The 16995-nt window shown below is 47.6% G+C and overlaps 1 protein-coding gene across 1 annotated transcript; it reads right to left on the bottom strand.

The window, feature by feature from the left end:
• Window positions 1–4025: 4025 nt before the first annotated feature.
• On the bottom strand, window positions 4026–15966 carry Lactbl1 (lactamase beta like 1). The gene is given in 6 exon segments (XM_004850540.3): window positions 4026–5137; window positions 5139–5691; window positions 6953–7054; window positions 12685–12923; window positions 13857–14014; window positions 15857–15966. Coding segments are annotated over 6 exon segments (1542 nt in total). The 5' UTR covers window positions 15929–15966; the 3' UTR covers window positions 4026–4719.
• Window positions 15967–16995: the final 1029 nt, after the last annotated feature.

Genomic DNA, 16995 nt, shown 5'->3' with positions numbered 1-16995 from the left:
AAAAAAAAAAAATACAAAGCCATTTAAACACTTCAAAATAATGAAATGCTTAGGTTTAAATCTAATGAAACTTGTACAGGATTTATATGCTCAAAAAGTACAAAATGTTGATGAAAGAAACCAAAATATTAATAAAAAGAGGCATATTGTATTTACAGATTGAAACATTCAACATAGTAAAAATGCCAATTTCAAATTGATACTGTAAATCACCAGCTCATGAACATTTCAGTTACTAACTTTCACAGATACGAACAGACCCCATATTATAAACATTCATAGATGTGAACAAATCTCGGTGTAGCTCACTTGTCTGCCAGACATTGTCACAGTTGTGCTGCTGTGTGCTTACTGTACAGTGCAAAGTGTACAGTAGGACAGTAGAGCCCAGGATGTCCAGAAGCAAAAGGAAAACCAGTGGTGATGTAGAGGGGACTGCTAGGAAGTGCAAAGCAATATACACTGTATATTTGGGTCAAAGGTGTTTAAGACTCACTTTGTGGGACTTACGAATGTATCCAACTTACGAACATTCTTCTGAAATGGAACTTGCTTCTAATTCAGGGACTTACTGTATATAAATTCAATAAAATTCCTATTAAAATCTCAGCGAGATTTTTTATAGATATAGACAAGATCATTGTGGAGCTAGGAACATAGTCCTGGGTCCAATCAGAAAGGAGAGGAGGAGGAAGAAGGGGGGAGGAGGAAGAAGAGGAATTTTACATATAAAAACCTAGAATAGCTAAAAAAACTTTGAAAAATAATAAAGTGAGAAAAATTAACCTACCCAACTTTAGGACTTACATGCAGCTACAGTAATCAAGCCTATGTTGTACTGATGGAGGGACAGACATACAGATCAATGGACAGGAGAGAACCCAGAAACAGAGCCATGCAAAAGTGTCCAACTGATTTTAACAATGGTGAAAGGGGAACCCAGTGGAAGAAAGGTAGCTGTTTCAAGTAAATGCTGAAATAACCAGACATCCTCAGGCAAAAACAGGAACCGCAACCCAAACCTCAAAGTGGATCACAAGCTTAAAAATAAAACATAAAATGATAAAACTTTTAGAAAACACCATAGGAGAAAATCTTTGGGACCTTGGCAAAGAGTCTTAGACATCAAAAAGCATGATCAATAAGAGCAAATATTGACACACTGGTATATTTAGTTTTTGTGGCAACTATAACAAAGTACCACAGGATCGGTGGTTTTAAAACAATAGAGATTTATTCTCTCGGGCCAGGGATCTAGCTCAGTGGCACCATGCCTGCCTTGTAAGCACAAGGTCCTGGGTTCAATCCCCAGTACAGCCAAAAAAAACAAAAAAGGGAAAAAGAAATGATGAAGAAATTTATTCTCTCAAAGTTCTGGAGTCCAGAAGTCTAAAATCAGCATCACTGGGCCAAAATCAAAGGGCCAAACTCCCTCTACTGGCCACAGGGGAGAATTCATCAATTGCTCTTCCAGACCTTGGTTTTCGGTTCCAACACTCCAGTCTGCCTCTGAGATAAGGCTCTCTCATCTTCAGCATTAAATCATCCCCTACCTCTCCTTTTTTCTACCTCTCTCTTATAAGGACGTTTGTGATCAAATTTATGGCTCATCCCGGTAATCCAATACCATCCTCTTATCTCATGATCTTTAAGTAAATTACAGCTACAAAGTCCTTTTTGTCATATGATATAACAGGTTCCAAAGATGAGGATGTATACATCTTCTGGGAACCATTATTCAGCCTACCACAATTGGACTTGGTTAAAATTTTAACATGCTGCTCTCCAAAAGATCCCAAAGGGATAAAAAGACAAGCTACAGACTAGTCAATATTTACAAACTATATATTCCACAAAGAGCCAGTATTTAGAATACATAAGAACATTTAAAATTCAACGTGTATGGGGGGATTTAGCTCAGTGATTCCACCGCCTGTCCAGCAAGCACAAGGACCCGAGTTCAATCCCCAGTACCAAAAAAAAAAAACCAAAAAACCTCAAAGTGTAATTTTTTAAAGAACTCAATTAGAAAATGGAAAAAAGCTAAAAGCAGATATTTCACTGAAGAGGATACATATACAAATGGCAAAAAAAGCACAAGGAAATGTTAAACATCATCAGCTATTAGGAAAATGAAAATTAAAACCATCATTATATACCATTACACATCTATCAAAATTACTAAAATAAAAAATAATAGTTTGTTCACACTTGTTATCCCAGCACTCTGGGAGACTGAGGCAGGAAAATCACAAATTGGAGCCCAGCCACTTGCAATTTAGGGATTTAATGGTACCATTTTTTTAAAAAGTGACAATGCCAAATACTGGCAAAAGATATGGAAAAAATTAGATCATGCATGCATTGTTAGCTGGAAACTAAAATAGTATGGCCACTCTGGAAAACATGGGGTGGGCTTTTCTTAACAAAGTCAGCATGTAACTGCCATATGACACATCAGCTGCACTCCTGGGCACTTATCCCAGACAAATAAAAACAAGTTCACACAAGAGCCTGTAAACAAAGGTTCAGCTCAACTTTACTCAAAACAGCCCCAAACTGGAAACCACCCAGATGTCCTTTAATGGTTAGACAAATTGTGCTACTTCCCTGGTTGGTGCATCCATGGAACTACTACTCTGCAACAGAAAGAAACAAACTATTAATACTTACAACAACCTGAAATGACTCTCCCCAAAACTTCACTACGGAAGAAAAAAAAAATCCCAAAAGTTTACATACTGTCTAACTCTGTTTATACAACATTCTTGAAATGATAAATTTCTACAAACAGAACAGTCTGGCAGTTGTCATAGGTGAAGGACAGGGTGGGGCTAATAAGTGAGTGTGGCAAAAACAGCAAGGAGAGATTCTTATGCTAGGAAAAATGTTCTGAACTTTGACTATCTTACATTAATATCTTACTTGCTATAGTTCTCCAAGATTTTCCATTGGAGGAAACTGGGTAAAAGGTACACTAATTATTTCTTACCCTTGCATTAGAATCTATAATTGTCTCGAATTAAAAAGATTAATTTTTTAAAAGATATACAAAATATAAGCCTGAATTCTGTATTAGGTTCAATACTCATAAAATCCATCAAAATGTTAAAACTCTGCCTTCAAAAGACACCATTAAGAGGGCTGGGGATTTAGCTCAGTGGCATCATGCCTGCCTTGAAAATGCAAGGTCCTGAGTTCAATCCCTCATAGTGGGAAAAGAAAAAAAGGAAGACACCATTAAGAAAATAAAAAGGCAAGCCTAAGAATGGGGAAATTTATTTGCAATACATATATTTTACAAAGGACTTGTATTCAGAGTATATAAAGAGCTTTCAGCAGGGTGTGGCAGCACACATGCTTATAATTCCAGCACTCTGGGAGGCTGAGGCAGGAGGATTATAAATTGGAGCCTAGCTTGGGAAACTCAGTAATTTAGCAAGACCCTGCCTCAGAACTAAAACATAAGAAAGGATTGGAGATGCATCTTAGTGTGAAGGCCCTGGGTTCCATCCCCACCACCACCAATATAAAAAATAAATGCTTTTACAATTTAATAAATACAATGCAGTTAAAGCTACAGTGATCTAGATATGACTCACAACCACCAACATGGTTAAAATTAAAGACTGACAATGTCACATAAAAGCCAAAAGTGTGGGCAACTGAACCAGCTTACTGCTGTTTGGGGATATAAAATGGTACAGGTGCTTTGGAAAAGTGCATGGCAGTCATACCTAGAAATTTACCCAGGAAATATGAAAGCATGTGTTCACAAAAAAACTAGTACAAGAATGCATTTTCACAATATCCCCAATCTGGAAATGGCCCAAATATCCATCAACAGGTGAAAGGATATGCAAATTGTGGCATATCTATACAATGGAATGAAGTGCAGCCAACTATTGATATATACACACACATGAACAGCATGCTGAGCCACAGAGGACAGACACAAAAGACTCCACTGTATATTCTATTTTAATGAAATTCTAGAACAGGCAAAACTAATTTATAGTGACAGAAAGCAGATCAGCTGTTGCTTCGGGCTGGGTGAGGGTAAGGGAACTGACTACAAAGGAAGAGTAGGGGGGATCTCTGGGGATTGAAGGAGATTTCCTGTGTCTTGAATATGGCAATGGGTTTAAATACTTATCAAAATCATCTCACTGGGACTAGGGATGTAGCTCAATGGTAGAGAGCTTGCCTAGCATGCATGAGGCCCTGGGTTGCACCTCCAGGGCTGCAAACAAACTGTACCTTAATGTGTTGCATTTTTGGTAAATTATAACACTGTATGGTTGATTTTAAAATGACAAAATATAGCCAGGCGTGGTGGCATATGCCTGAAGTCCGTACTCAGGACACTAATCCAGGAGGATCATGAGTTTGAGGCCAGCCCGGACTATGTAGTCAGACCTTGTCTCAAAAACTCCGGGGGGGGGGGGGGGGGACAAAATATAACCTTATGCTTTGTCTTAGGTTCAAGAGACACAAAAGTAAAACTTCTAAATGCTTCCAAAAGTTTCTAACTGCTCACTCAATTTCTGTTCTTAACTCCTCCTCCGACAGTTTGCAAATTGGCTGTGGTCCAGGACACGTTAAGTAGCACCGCCTACCCTACTCAGCCGACTCCTCGGGCTCTCAGCATCTTCGCAGCCTCCTCAGGTTGGAAAGCTGCAGGCCAAGGGGACTGGAGGCCCCAGACATCGCCCGGGGTCACTGGGTCTTGAACACGGGCTTTCGCTGCATTCTCAGCACCCGGTAAGTGTTGAGGCCGGGCACGTCGAAGCCCGGGGACAGGCCGTGGTGATCCAAGGGGTAGAAGCTGATGAGCTGCCCGTGCTGGGCCTCCAGCGAGAACCAGGCGTCGCCGAGCGGCAGCGCGCACGGGAACTCGCCGGCCACGTGCAGCTGGAAGACGCGGCCGCGCACATGGCGCAGGCCGAGCGTGCGGAAGGCGGGCGGCACCAGCGCCTCCATGGGAGGCCCGAACTGGCGCAGGCGCAGCTCGCCCGCCGGCCCGGCTCGCACCTCGTAGGTCAGGTTGGCGAAGGTGAAGTAGCCCGCGAAGGGGCGCTCGCTGGGCAGCGGCGCGGGGCTGCGCTTGGCCTGGCAGAGCGCGCGCTCCAGGGACGTCGTAGGCCTCCGCCACCAGGTCGCGCCCGGGAGGCCGAGGTCCGGCCAGGAACAGCAGCAGGCCCAGGCGCAGCGGGGGCACCAGCGAGAAGGTGGCGGCGTAGCCGTCCAGGTCGCCGTCCTTCCACACCACGCGGTAGCCTCGCTGCGTGTGGAACTCCCACAGCGTGCCCGTTTCGTTGGCGAAGTAGGCGGCGGGGCACGCCAGCAGGGGCGCCAGCAGCGTCTTGGCCGCATCGGGCCGCAGGAGCCTCTGGGGGCCGCCGCCCAGGAGCGCCACGGCCAGCTTGGCCAGGTCGGCGGTCGTTGAATACATCTGGCCGGACGGGCGGTACCAGCCCAGGTCGTAGAGCAGCACGGGCCGTCCGCTGCCGTAGAAGCCTGCGGCCAGGCGGGCACGCACCGAGGGCGTGAAGTCAAAGCCCGTGTCCGCCATCCCCAGCGGCTCCAGTACGTTCTCTGAGACCCAGCGCTGGTAGTCACCCTGGGCGGTATGGGCCGCCAGCACGTGCGCCAGCAGTGAGAAGGCCAGCGTGCTGTAATGGCACCTGGAAGGAAGGAGAGCCGTGGGTGCTGGGATGCAGTCCCCAGAACATCTCCAGGCCCCATGCCACCCTATCCTGCTTCCTCAGACTGCTGAAATGCCAGCAGAGCTTCGAAGAGTGGGTAGGGTTAGGAAGGAGCCTGCACCCCAGATGGTCAGACCCAAGAGACTTCAGAAATCATAGGGTTCTACCCTTGGGAAGACTAAGGCCAGAGGGGAGCAGGGAGCTGCCCAGGATGGCACCAGATGTGCACATGGGAAAATGGTACAACAAATTGTACTGTTCCTTTCCACTCTAGTATGATTTATTTTATCAAATGGAAGAGTAAATTCTTGGACTGTTTGAGGAAGACACATAATGCTCATCAAGTAACCCGAGTAACAACTATGAGGTGGGGTCTCGTCCTCCCTTCTCCCAGTCTGTGGCATCTACCAGTGGTCATTGAGTGGGGGTGCAATGTCGTCCTCTAAGATCAAGGCTCAGGAAGGAATGGGACGGAGGTAGATCTGCACATCATAAGATGCACTCTGGGATGCACGCTGGGCCAAATGCCGAGATGGTGAGGTTCACAACATGGCAGTCACAGCAGAGCTGAGAGGGCCCGGTGCTACCCACAGTCACGAAAGCATCACCTGTCTGTATGGCCTGAGTGCCTTCCTCAAGGGGAGTGGAGCCTGAGGCCCAGCATTTGGAGAAGCAGAGGGAAATTTGGAAAAGCAGCACAGCCCAGGACAGGTGAGCCTGGAAGGGGACCTCCAAGGAAAGGAAGTGCCAGCTGTCCTCCAGCCCCGAAGCCCCGCTGCTCCCAGAGCTTGGCTTCTCTGTTCTAATTACTGGTCGCCCACCCCTGATATCAACAGTATCCCATGTATTTCTATCATGGCAAATCTGTATTTATCTTGTTTACTTGTTCACTGTGTCTCCCTCATCAGAATGTAAACTCCAGGAGAAGGGCCTTGGTCTGATTTGATTGCTGCTGTATCTCAATGTTTAGCACATTTTGAGCAGAGTAGGTCCTTAAGAAATGTGGAGTTGATGGATGAAAGGACAGGAGCTTCCAACAGAACTGGATTCTGGGCTCCCCTGTACCTTGCTGTGGCTCCCCTACTAGGCCTTGGTTTTCCCAGTCATAGGACGGGGCTAAATTCAGTGACCCCTGAGGTCCCTCCTAACTCTGAGCATCCAGGATGAAGCACTTTCCCAAGTGGTCACGTCTCCTGTGGAGGCCCCTAGCATGCATGAAGCATTTGGACGAGGTCCTCTCCTGGTCCCTGGGTCGGCCACCAGCACATCATCCTTGAGTAGGCTCAGGACCTCCTGGGTGCTGCCCCTCCACAGCAGCAATGTGGAGCGAAGCCTTCTGGGCAACCCTAGGGAACAGCAGTGTCAGACCTGATGGGCCAGGGTTGCACTGGGTGGGGGCGTGGGGGAGTCACCAAACCTCTGAGCCCTAGTCCTTTCTCTGTAACGTGAGGGAAACAATTCCTATGTCATAGGGCTGGTATGAGGAGTAGATGGGATAAAATGCTTGGCATGGTGCCTGCTACATACTAACTGCTCCAAAAATAATTGTTAGGCACTGGGGGTGTAGCTAGTGGTACAGCACTTGCCTAGCATTCAAGAGGTCCCAGGTTTGATCCCCAGCACCACACACACAAAAAAAACTGTCATCAACTATGGAAAGTTCAATTTCCATACATTTCTTGATGTCAACGATCAAATGTGTTTTGTGGAACTGGCTGCCCTTCCTCTTGGAATTTTCTGTTTATTGGATGTGACAGTATTGAAAGGATCTCAGGATTCAGATCCCTTCCATCCCTCCACTCATCAATAATTTTTTACCACCTATGCCAATTCAAGGTGCTGGGGACTCAGCAGGAAATAAAACCATGTCTCTGCCAGTGTGGTGTTGACATTATGGTGGAGGGCACAGACAACAAGCAAGTAAGTATTTGTGCTATGGAGAAGGATATTTCAATGAGAGGAGTTACAATACAAAGTGGTCACCCTCGTGGAGAAGGTGACCCTTCATAAGGTGACATCTGGAGAAGATGAGCCATGCAGATGTAATGAAAGAATGCTTTAGGCAAAGAGAACAGCAAATACAAAGGCCCTGGGGCAGGCATGTGCTGACATATTTGAGGGACAGTATGGAACAGCCAGTGTGGCTGAAAAGGAGTGAGAAAGGCAGAGATCACAGGTAAGAGACATTGGGGTGCAGGTACCAGATCCTACAGGACCCCATAGTGGAAGGACTTAGCTCTCCCTCGGCATGGGATGGGGCCACTGCAGAGGTTTCTGAGCAAAAGAATGACATAATCCAACACATTTACCAAGGTCCCTCTGGCTGCTGTATAAAAAAAAAAAAAACTTGGGTGGCCGGGGATTGAGCCCAGTGGTTCTGCCGCCTGCCTTGCAAGCAGAAGGATCCGAGTTTGATCCCCGGTACAAAAAAAAAAAAAAAAAAAAAAGAACTTGGGGACAATGGCAGAAACAGGGAAGCTTATGCAAAGACTTTCTGAAATCCTTACTAAAAGCCAGGCATGGTGATACACGCCTATAATCCCAGCAAGTGGAAGGCTGAAGCAGGAGGATAGATACAAGTTCAAGGCCAGCCTGGACTACATAACAAGACCCTGTCTCAAAAAACAAACCAGGAAACAGACCCGAGGATCAGTGGAATAGATTACAAGATGCAGTAATGACTGCAGATATGCTCAGCCACCTCATCTTTGACAAAGGAGCCAACCATCCTCATTGGAGGAAAGAAAAATTTAATAAATGGTGTTGGAAAAACTGGATTTCAACCTGCCAAAGATTAAAATTAGACCCTTACCTATCACCATGCACTAAATTAAGTTTGAAGTGGATTAAAGATTTAAATATTAAGACAGAAACACTAAATTTGCTGGAAGATAAGTTAGGTATAACTCTTTTGGTACCAGGGGTCAAACTCAGGTAGAACTCTAGGAAAAGATTTTATGAACAAAACCTCAGTGGCACAGGAACTTGGACAAAGAATCAACAACTGGGATCTTATTAAAAAGCTTCTGCACTGCAAGAGAAACCACCAACAGAGCTGAGAGACAACCTACAATATGGGAAAAAATTTTCAGCAACTGTACCTCAGACAAAGGACTACTATCTAGAATGTATAAAGAACTGAAAAAATCAGACCCCCCAAATTCAAAGACCCAATTCAAAAATGGGCATCTGAAATGAACAGACATTTCTCAGACAAAGAAGTAAAAGCAGCAAATAAACATATGAAAAAATGTTCAACATCACTGGTTATTGGAGATATTCAGATGAAAACAACAGTGAGATTCCACCTCACCCCAGAAAGAATGGCTGCTATTAAGAAATCAACAAATAACATGCTGGTGGGGGTGTGGGGAGAAATGAACCCTTCTCCATTGTTGGTGGGAGTGCAGACTGGTGCAACCACTGTGGAAATCAGTATGGAGATACCTCAAAGAACTAGGCTTAGAGGTCCCATTTGACCCAGCTATCCCCCTGCTGGGTATCTTCCCAAAAGAATTAAAAGAATCATACCACAGTGATATATGTGCACCCATGTTTATGGCGGCACAGTTCGTAATAGTGAAAGCTTGGAAACAGCCCAAGTGCCCATTAACTGGAAGCTGGATAAAGGAGATGTGGGGGTTTTATAAAATAGAGTACTCCTTAGCCATACAGAACGAGAAACTAGAGACATTTATAGGTAAATGGATGCATATTGAGGCCATCCTTTTAAGTGAAATAAATAGGACACACGTGTAAATACAAAATAGTTTCTCTTTTGTGAGAAACTGAGAGTTTAATTAAGGATACACACGGATGAAATGGCCTAATAACATATTTCTTGGATTTTGTTTCCATCGCGTGTCATATGACTGTATCAAAATTTAAATTAGGAGAAGTTTGGCTTATGTGGAGTCTGCTAGCTGGAGTTTTTTCCAGGCCACTATTTATTTAGTGTTGGTTTTGGGGATCTTTCTGAAACAAATCACATCCTCTGGTGTCTTATTGGTGCTTCAGATGCTTTTTAAGTTATATGGAAAAATGTTTAAGTGCTTTTCAGTTTTCTTTTGGTTGAGATCTACTGTATTTGAATATTATTGTAGTTTTTTTCCCTTGCATTGTTCTTCTTTGAATGGTTTTAATTTTTGTATGTGTGTGTGTTTGATAATAAAGTTCTTTTTAAAAACATTTTTTTTAAAAAAAACCAAAAAACCCAGCAAGATTCTTGCTTAGGTGATAGAGGCTGAGACCAGTATGCTAAAAGCAGAGGCGATGAGGGGTGGCTGGATTCTGGACATTGTTGATAGTAGAGCCAACAGGATTTGCTCCTGGAGGGAATTTTTGGATTTGGAAGTGAGAGAGAGCCCTGAGGGGTGACTACAAAGTTTTGGCAAGAACAGTGAGATGGACCCCCCCTCCCAAGTCCTGGATTCAAATTCTGGCTCCAGGACTTGATGCTCAGCCCCAAACCTCGTTGCTTCCCTTCTCTGAGGCTCCCTTCACTCATTTCTAAGTGGACTGAAGTGCCTGCAGTGGTTCCCTGCCAGACACTGCAGGACTTATAGAAAGAATGAAGGGCTTCTAGAGTGGGGGAAACCCTGGGGTAGAGTGAGGGCCAAAGAGAAATACAGCCTAGTATGGTGTTGTTCAGGCAGCAGCTTGTTCAGCTGGCCTCTTGGAACAGAGAAGAGTCAGGGAGGGTGTGAAACTGACCGCTCACAGAGCCCTGTGCTTTGTATAAATGAAGCCATAGCACACCCCTAGAGGGAGCCCTAGAGTCACAAGGGGCACCCCACCACCTGGATCTGAGTTCACAGCACACCTCCATCCAAGGCCTGTATCTAATCTTAAATTTATAATATTGTGTTCTTAAAGAGGACCCCCAAAGTTATCCTCATCAGGCTCCCCCAATCCTGAGCCCGCCAGAGTTCTATGCAGAGGTACCTAGGCAAGTGTCTGCCAGGTGCCAGGTCCTCACTCAGTTATACTTGTTAATCCATTTCATCACCCGTCACAGCCTTAACCACAGTTAATTTACAAGGGAGACAGCAAGGCTCAGAGAGTTTAAGGGATCTGCCCGAGAACACACAACAAGAAGGCAGAGCTGGCGCTTCTGTGCTGTGCGCTTAGCCATGGGGCCACTCTTCCTCAAGAAGACTGATTGTGTCCTACATGTGCCACCTCAGAAGCACCCATCCTCTCACTCAGCCTCAGATTCTGGGCACACAAGTGACAGCAGCCACATCCACTGGCTGAGAGCTCCGGCCTGGGTGCACCTTGTAAAATGATGAGGTGGTGGCACTGGTGAGGGACACCGACATTTTGGGTCGATGGATCAATGACCACAAATATGGGCCATCAAAGGCATTTGGGGTGGGACAGATGGTGCCTGCCTTCCTCCCCTTCACCAAGTCAGTCACCACAAAGCAGGGCACCTCTCCCCACGCCTTCTCTTTAGACCAGCACCCCCACCCGTGCTGGCAGATGGGCACAAAGGCCCGCAGAGGGTCCTCCAGAAGCACCCAGAGCAGTCCTTCCCCTCTGGCCGGGTCCCTCCCACCCTGCCCCCTTCCTACCCATCCCTCCCCAATTCCTGTCCCCTGCTTTGTCTCTAAGCACCAGCCTGCTCCTGCCCCTCCACCTTATCCCCTTTATCCGGCCTTGTTAGCATACTTTATGATGATTATCTTTAATAAATTATTTCTAATAAGCAGTTCATTTACATGATTCAAAATCCAAAGAACACCAAAGGGTATACAATGAAAAATTTTCCTCTTAGCCTTCTCCCCTCCCTGGAGGCAGCTGGATGTTTCAGTTTCTTTAGTTTCCTTCCAAAGATATTTGATGCATATTTAAACTAATACATACTTCACCATGTAATATATGTGTGATACAGAATGTGTACATTACAGATACATTATATATGCGTATAGATCTGAAACATATCGACATAAACATTTTATGTACATATATTTTTATTCTCTGTATGGTAGCATACAGTATAGGCTCTTAAGAGATTTTTTTCCTACTTAGTATTTATTTTATCCCATCTCAATACACAAAGAATATTTTTACCCTTTTTTAGGGCTATATGGCATTTGTATAGTTGTGTCATCATTTATTCAATTATTTAGTTAGTCCCCTATTGACGGGCATGTAGGTTGTTTCCATCTTTTATTATCACAAACAGTTCAGTAGTAAATTACTGTGGACATACTTCATACCACCCATGTGTGAGTAGAGTACTAGGGCATATACTGTGTGTGTGTGTGCTGGGGGTGGAGCCCAGGGCCTTGTGCACACTCAGCACCTGCCGTACCACTGAGCTGTACTTGCAGCCCCTATATTTTATGTTGTGGTGACTGCTGCCAGCTGCCCTCCACATGGTTCATCTCTTTATACCCCACCACTGATGGAGGAGAAGGTCTGTTTCACCACACCCTCACCAACTTGGTGCATCCGCTATTTTTATCTTTGCCAAACTGGTAGGGGGAAAATATGTTCCCTCCATGTAGTTTTAATTTGCATTAATTTTGTTATGAATGAGGTTGAGCATCTATCATCTTTTAATATTTTTACATATTCTTGAGGGCCTCTTCTGTGAATTGTCGATTCTGCTCCTACCCTTCACCTGTGTTTCTGCTGTGCTGTTTGTGGCCAGTGCTGTGCTGACTTGTACATGATCTTTACATGCACATTGAGGGGCGCTGGGTCTTCCTTGCCAAATTACTTGATGACTTGCTGTAGATCTGCTAAGCAGATCTTAACCCATTGACTTGATTTTGACCTGCAAACTGAATTGTCTACATGATCTAAACTCCTAGGCTTCACTTCAGCTTTTATCTCTTGAGCTCTTTCTATCCCAGTCCACCACCCAAGCCCTGGCATGGGAATATAGCCAACACAGGACACAGAGCAGGGACTCAGTCCCCACCTGAGATAGTTTAGGTCAGGCCAGCTAAGCCCTGAGACTCACCTGAAAGTTGGCTGGCCATCCTTCAGAGGGTGACAGCCAAAGTCCTGGGGGCTGGGTCCACCTCCTCTAGTCCATCCAGCAGGCCCTGGTGCTGGGGGGCTGAGGCCATGCCCAGTGGGTTGTGAATGGTGAAGGTGCTGGCATAGCGCTCCAGGGGGTCATCTAGGGAGGCCACGGTGCCCGCCTCCCACAGGTGGTACAGCATGAGGACTGGAAAGATCTTGGAGATGCTGGAGATCCTGCACCATGATGGGGGCACAGGTGCAGACGGCAGCCTGCTGTCCACAGCCAGGCCCTGCCCTGTGCCTCCACCCCCCATACCCTTGTGTTCTAGAAAAGACTGAACCCACTAATCAGTGTCTGGGATGGAAGTTCCTGAGCCTGTCTGCAGCTGCCTTTGGACAGAGGATACTTGAGAACATACCAGAAGCAGAGGGGCCGGTGGGACAGGATGGGCACACTTGAGCACCAGCCTTGTGCCAGGCCCTTTCCATTGTGAGACAGGCCTGGGTTAGATCTGTCCTCTGCCTCCCACTGGCTGTGTGGCTTTGGGCAAGTTACTAGACCTTTCTGAGGCAGCTTCCCTGTCTGCTTCACATGTCATAAAAGGGACAGAAGGGGAGGATGTGTGTAAAGTGCTTGTTGGGGTGGGCCGCAGACCTGGCCTGGAGCAGGCAGCATGAGGGTTAATTTGCTCTTGACCCCGTCATCCCCACAGCATCCCTGGGAATGAATGTCCACTTTGCAGTGTGAGCTATGAGGAGGGGGGACTTGGTGTGCAGCTCAGTGTCCTAAGCTGCTTCCATCTAGGGTGCTGCTGCCAACTCACGGGGACCTGGGGCGAAAGCCCAGGAGCTGGGTACAGGTTTTGATGGCACATGAAAAGGGTAGGAGGTGGGTGGCACAGGGGTCCTTTTCCAGTTTGCTGGTTTGGGACCAAGGTTGCCAGGAGGGGTCCCTCCTGACTGACCACCCCCGTGGTGTGACACTCACTGGGCACTCACTGGTGCCCTCTGGACCTCAGCCTCCTCTTCCATGGAATTGGAAGGACTTGATCATGGGTGCTGGCAGCTGGACACCCCAGCATACTTCTCTTGGGTCTCCCTGCCGCCTGGGTCCCTTGCCTTCCCACCCTACACCATCCGTAGGACCCTAGAGATCACCCAGCTGACCGGTACATGGTGTACTTATTGGGGACCCCAGAATTGGGGCCTGAGCCATTCTTCCTCCCAAAGTTCCCAGTCCAGAGCACAGTGTCATTGTGGATGACAACTGCAGACATGGCAGCCAGGCCTGGCATGGACATGGCCTGGCGCAGGATCCCATCCACCTGGGGGAGAAAACCAGCAGGCTCAGAGTGTGGGTACAGTGACAGGCCCCACCTGCACCCCCACCCATTCCCACAGCCAGCCCTTCTCACAGTGCCTCCACGAGCTCCAGCCCTCCCGGTCCCAACCACATCCCAAGGGGCCCAGCTTTACTCAGGCTGTGTTATTCACAGGGCTTCCTCAAAAGAGTTTTGCTCAAAGAAACATTTCCTTAGCAAAGTGAAAAAGGAGGAAGGGAGGCTGAGGATGTAGCTTAGTGGTAGAGTGCTTGCCTAGCAGGTATGTGGTCCTGGGTTCCATCCTCAACACCAAAAGAAAAAGGAAGCTTTAAAATTCCTGATTTAGGGCCGGGATTTAGTTCAGTGGTTTCGCTGCCTGCTGCACAAGCTCAAAGACCCGAGTTCGATCCCCAGTACCCAAAAAAAAAAAAAAAAATTCCTGATTTAATCAAACCCTTGCCTGATACCCCAGAAAAACCTCTCTGGGGCTTAATCGAATACCCTGTGTTGAGGAATCCACTATTTATAGGCCCCTTGTGGAATATTTCTTAAAATTTGCCTGGTTATTTTCAATGATGAAGTATAAGGGTAAAGATGACAGCTAATGTTTATTGGACATTTAGAATATCCCAGGCATGGCATAGTGATTTTCATTCATTATTTTACTTGATCCTCATAGTCAGTGCTAATTTCTCCCCATTTAATGGTTGCAAAAGCCGAGTCTCTGAGGTGTGAAATGCCATGCATGCCCACACACTAGTGGCCACTGGGATCAAGAGCGGGAGCATCCCTAACTGCAGCCCCTTCCTAATGACAGCCGGACACCTTGCCCACCGTTTCACCTATCCTGAGCTGAGCTGCTTTCCACCCCTGTGCTAACTTTGCCTCTCTGAGCCTCAGTTTCCCCTGCACAGATGAGGATTCATGAGGTGTGGGCACAAACAGGCACCATGGCACCCAGCACTCACCACATGCTCAGCAGAAGGCAGCTATGGCGATGACTGTCACTCTTTGTTTCAATTACTGTGACCCCTGGGCACCACACAGCACCCTCTCTGCTCTCCTCCTCCCCTGGAGCTTCTCTTGTCTCCTCATTGGCCCATGCTCGCCTCCTGCCCATGGACTGGACGTCACCCACTTCCCTTCAGCGGCTATTGGATGGCAGTTTCAAGCCTCCCAGCAGGCTGCTGTTCATGTGGTTCTGATCATGTTCCTGTCATCTCTGTGACTCCTGAGGTGAGGGACCTAAGTGCATGGGGCCTGACGGCACAGATCAGGGCCACCCTGCAGTAGTAAGTGTTGTGTTGTGGTATGCTCATGCCTGTGTTTGGTCACACTGCAGTGGCCTCTGTGATATGGGCTCTGTCATCTGCTCCCTCCTGAACTTCTCCCCCCTCCCACCTCTGGCTTCTTAGAGTTCTGTGTGCACCATGTACTCAGTCTTCTGCCTCAGGGCCTTTGCACATGCTGCTCCCTCTGTCTGGAGCACACCCCTGCACCCCCAAGCTCCCTGACCACACACACACCTCATCTGGGTATCTACTTATTCACATCGCACCCTGTACACTGCTACTTCCAGACTCCAAGGCCAGTTCCTCGGTGCCCACAGTCTCCTCAACTTTCCTTGTCCTCACGCTTGCCCCTGTGTTAGAAACATCTGTCATCTCGATTGCTCCCTTCACTCCCAGGCTGGTGGTTTCTAGAAGGCAGGTGAGTGTCTTCTTCCTGCCCTATCCCTGGGGCCAAGCACAGAGTAGGCTGAATGGGTGCCACTGCCTGAAAAGAGTACGCCCCTCCTTTACCCAGGCCTCCACATACACACACCCCTCCTGGGTCATCACTGACCTTCTCCAGGGCCTCCTCCAACACAGGGAGTGGGTGAGCCAGAGGCAGAGGTTCAGGGTGCTGGGGACACATCCTCACAGGAACAGAGGTCCCCTCTGATCCCAAGGAACCTGGAGGGAGCATCACGTGGTAAGTGGGGGACCAAGATAAGGAAAGGAACCAAGGGGTCATCCTGGAGGAGAAGGAAAGCTGGCAGCAAAGGCTAGTGTCATGCCTTGGGGACAGTCCTCCCCAGCCAGCAGGACAGTTCAGGGACCAGCCACCGCACTGAGGTCCAGCCAGAGAAGGCCCAGTCCACACTGCCGCTGCTGCCCGGCCTTGGTGACTGTCACTGGGGCACAGATCCTGCTGGCAGTGGACGAGCCCCCGCTCTGTGTTCCACCAGCTTGCTCCCTCCATGTGGTTAGTGAACCAAGCTCTGGCTCCTCAGGGCAGGCTCAGCACAGCTATCCATCTACCTCTCCTTCCTCGTGCTGAGTACGTGTGTTGGGGTGGACTGGGAGCCTCATGTGGCTTCAGGCCTTAAACACCAGGGACAACTCTGTCACCAGAGATGGGCATCCAACATCAGGGCCTCGAGTCTGTTCTGTCTTTGTCCAGGGTGCAGCTGCCCTGAAACCTCAGGGAGCAGCTTCAGCTGGGGAGGTTGGCAGGACAGGATTCAGGCTTGGTAGATCCCAGCAGCCCCCAGTTCCTGCCTTCTCCTCTGAGGCCCATATGGGATGTTAAGGGGCCTGAGAAAAGACTGACTTGCGATTTGCTTTGGCCAATCAAGTGAGGCTGAACTAATTGTGTAACTTATAAGGCAAGCTCTTAAGAGACTTGCTTCCTAGAGACACTGCCACCTTGTGGACAGGCCTGGGATGATGGCTTTGAGAGAAGAAGACACCAGGGAGCGTGAGGCCCTGGTCCCAGCTGACCTGCCCACTGCGTTGGACAGAGCTCAGGTTAGATGCCCAGCAGAACTTTCGACCAGCCCAGGGTCACGAGAAATAATCAGCCAATAGGTTTAGGGTGGCTTGTTACTTAGCAATAGATAAAACAGGAAAATTGCCTTAGGATGGTTCTCTCAACAAGTGGATGGCATAGGTTTAGAACCTTGGCTTTGTGAGCCAGGGACCAGGTAGGTCTGTACACGT

The sequence above is a fragment of the Heterocephalus glaber genome, unplaced genomic scaffold (assembly GCF_053883595.1).
Source record: "Heterocephalus glaber isolate CG9 unplaced genomic scaffold, H.glaber_assembly_v1.0 deba00001452, whole genome shotgun sequence".
Classification (NCBI taxonomy): Eukaryota; Metazoa; Chordata; class Mammalia; order Rodentia; family Bathyergidae; genus Heterocephalus; species Heterocephalus glaber.
This window is presented reverse-complemented; position numbering and strand designations above follow the sequence as displayed.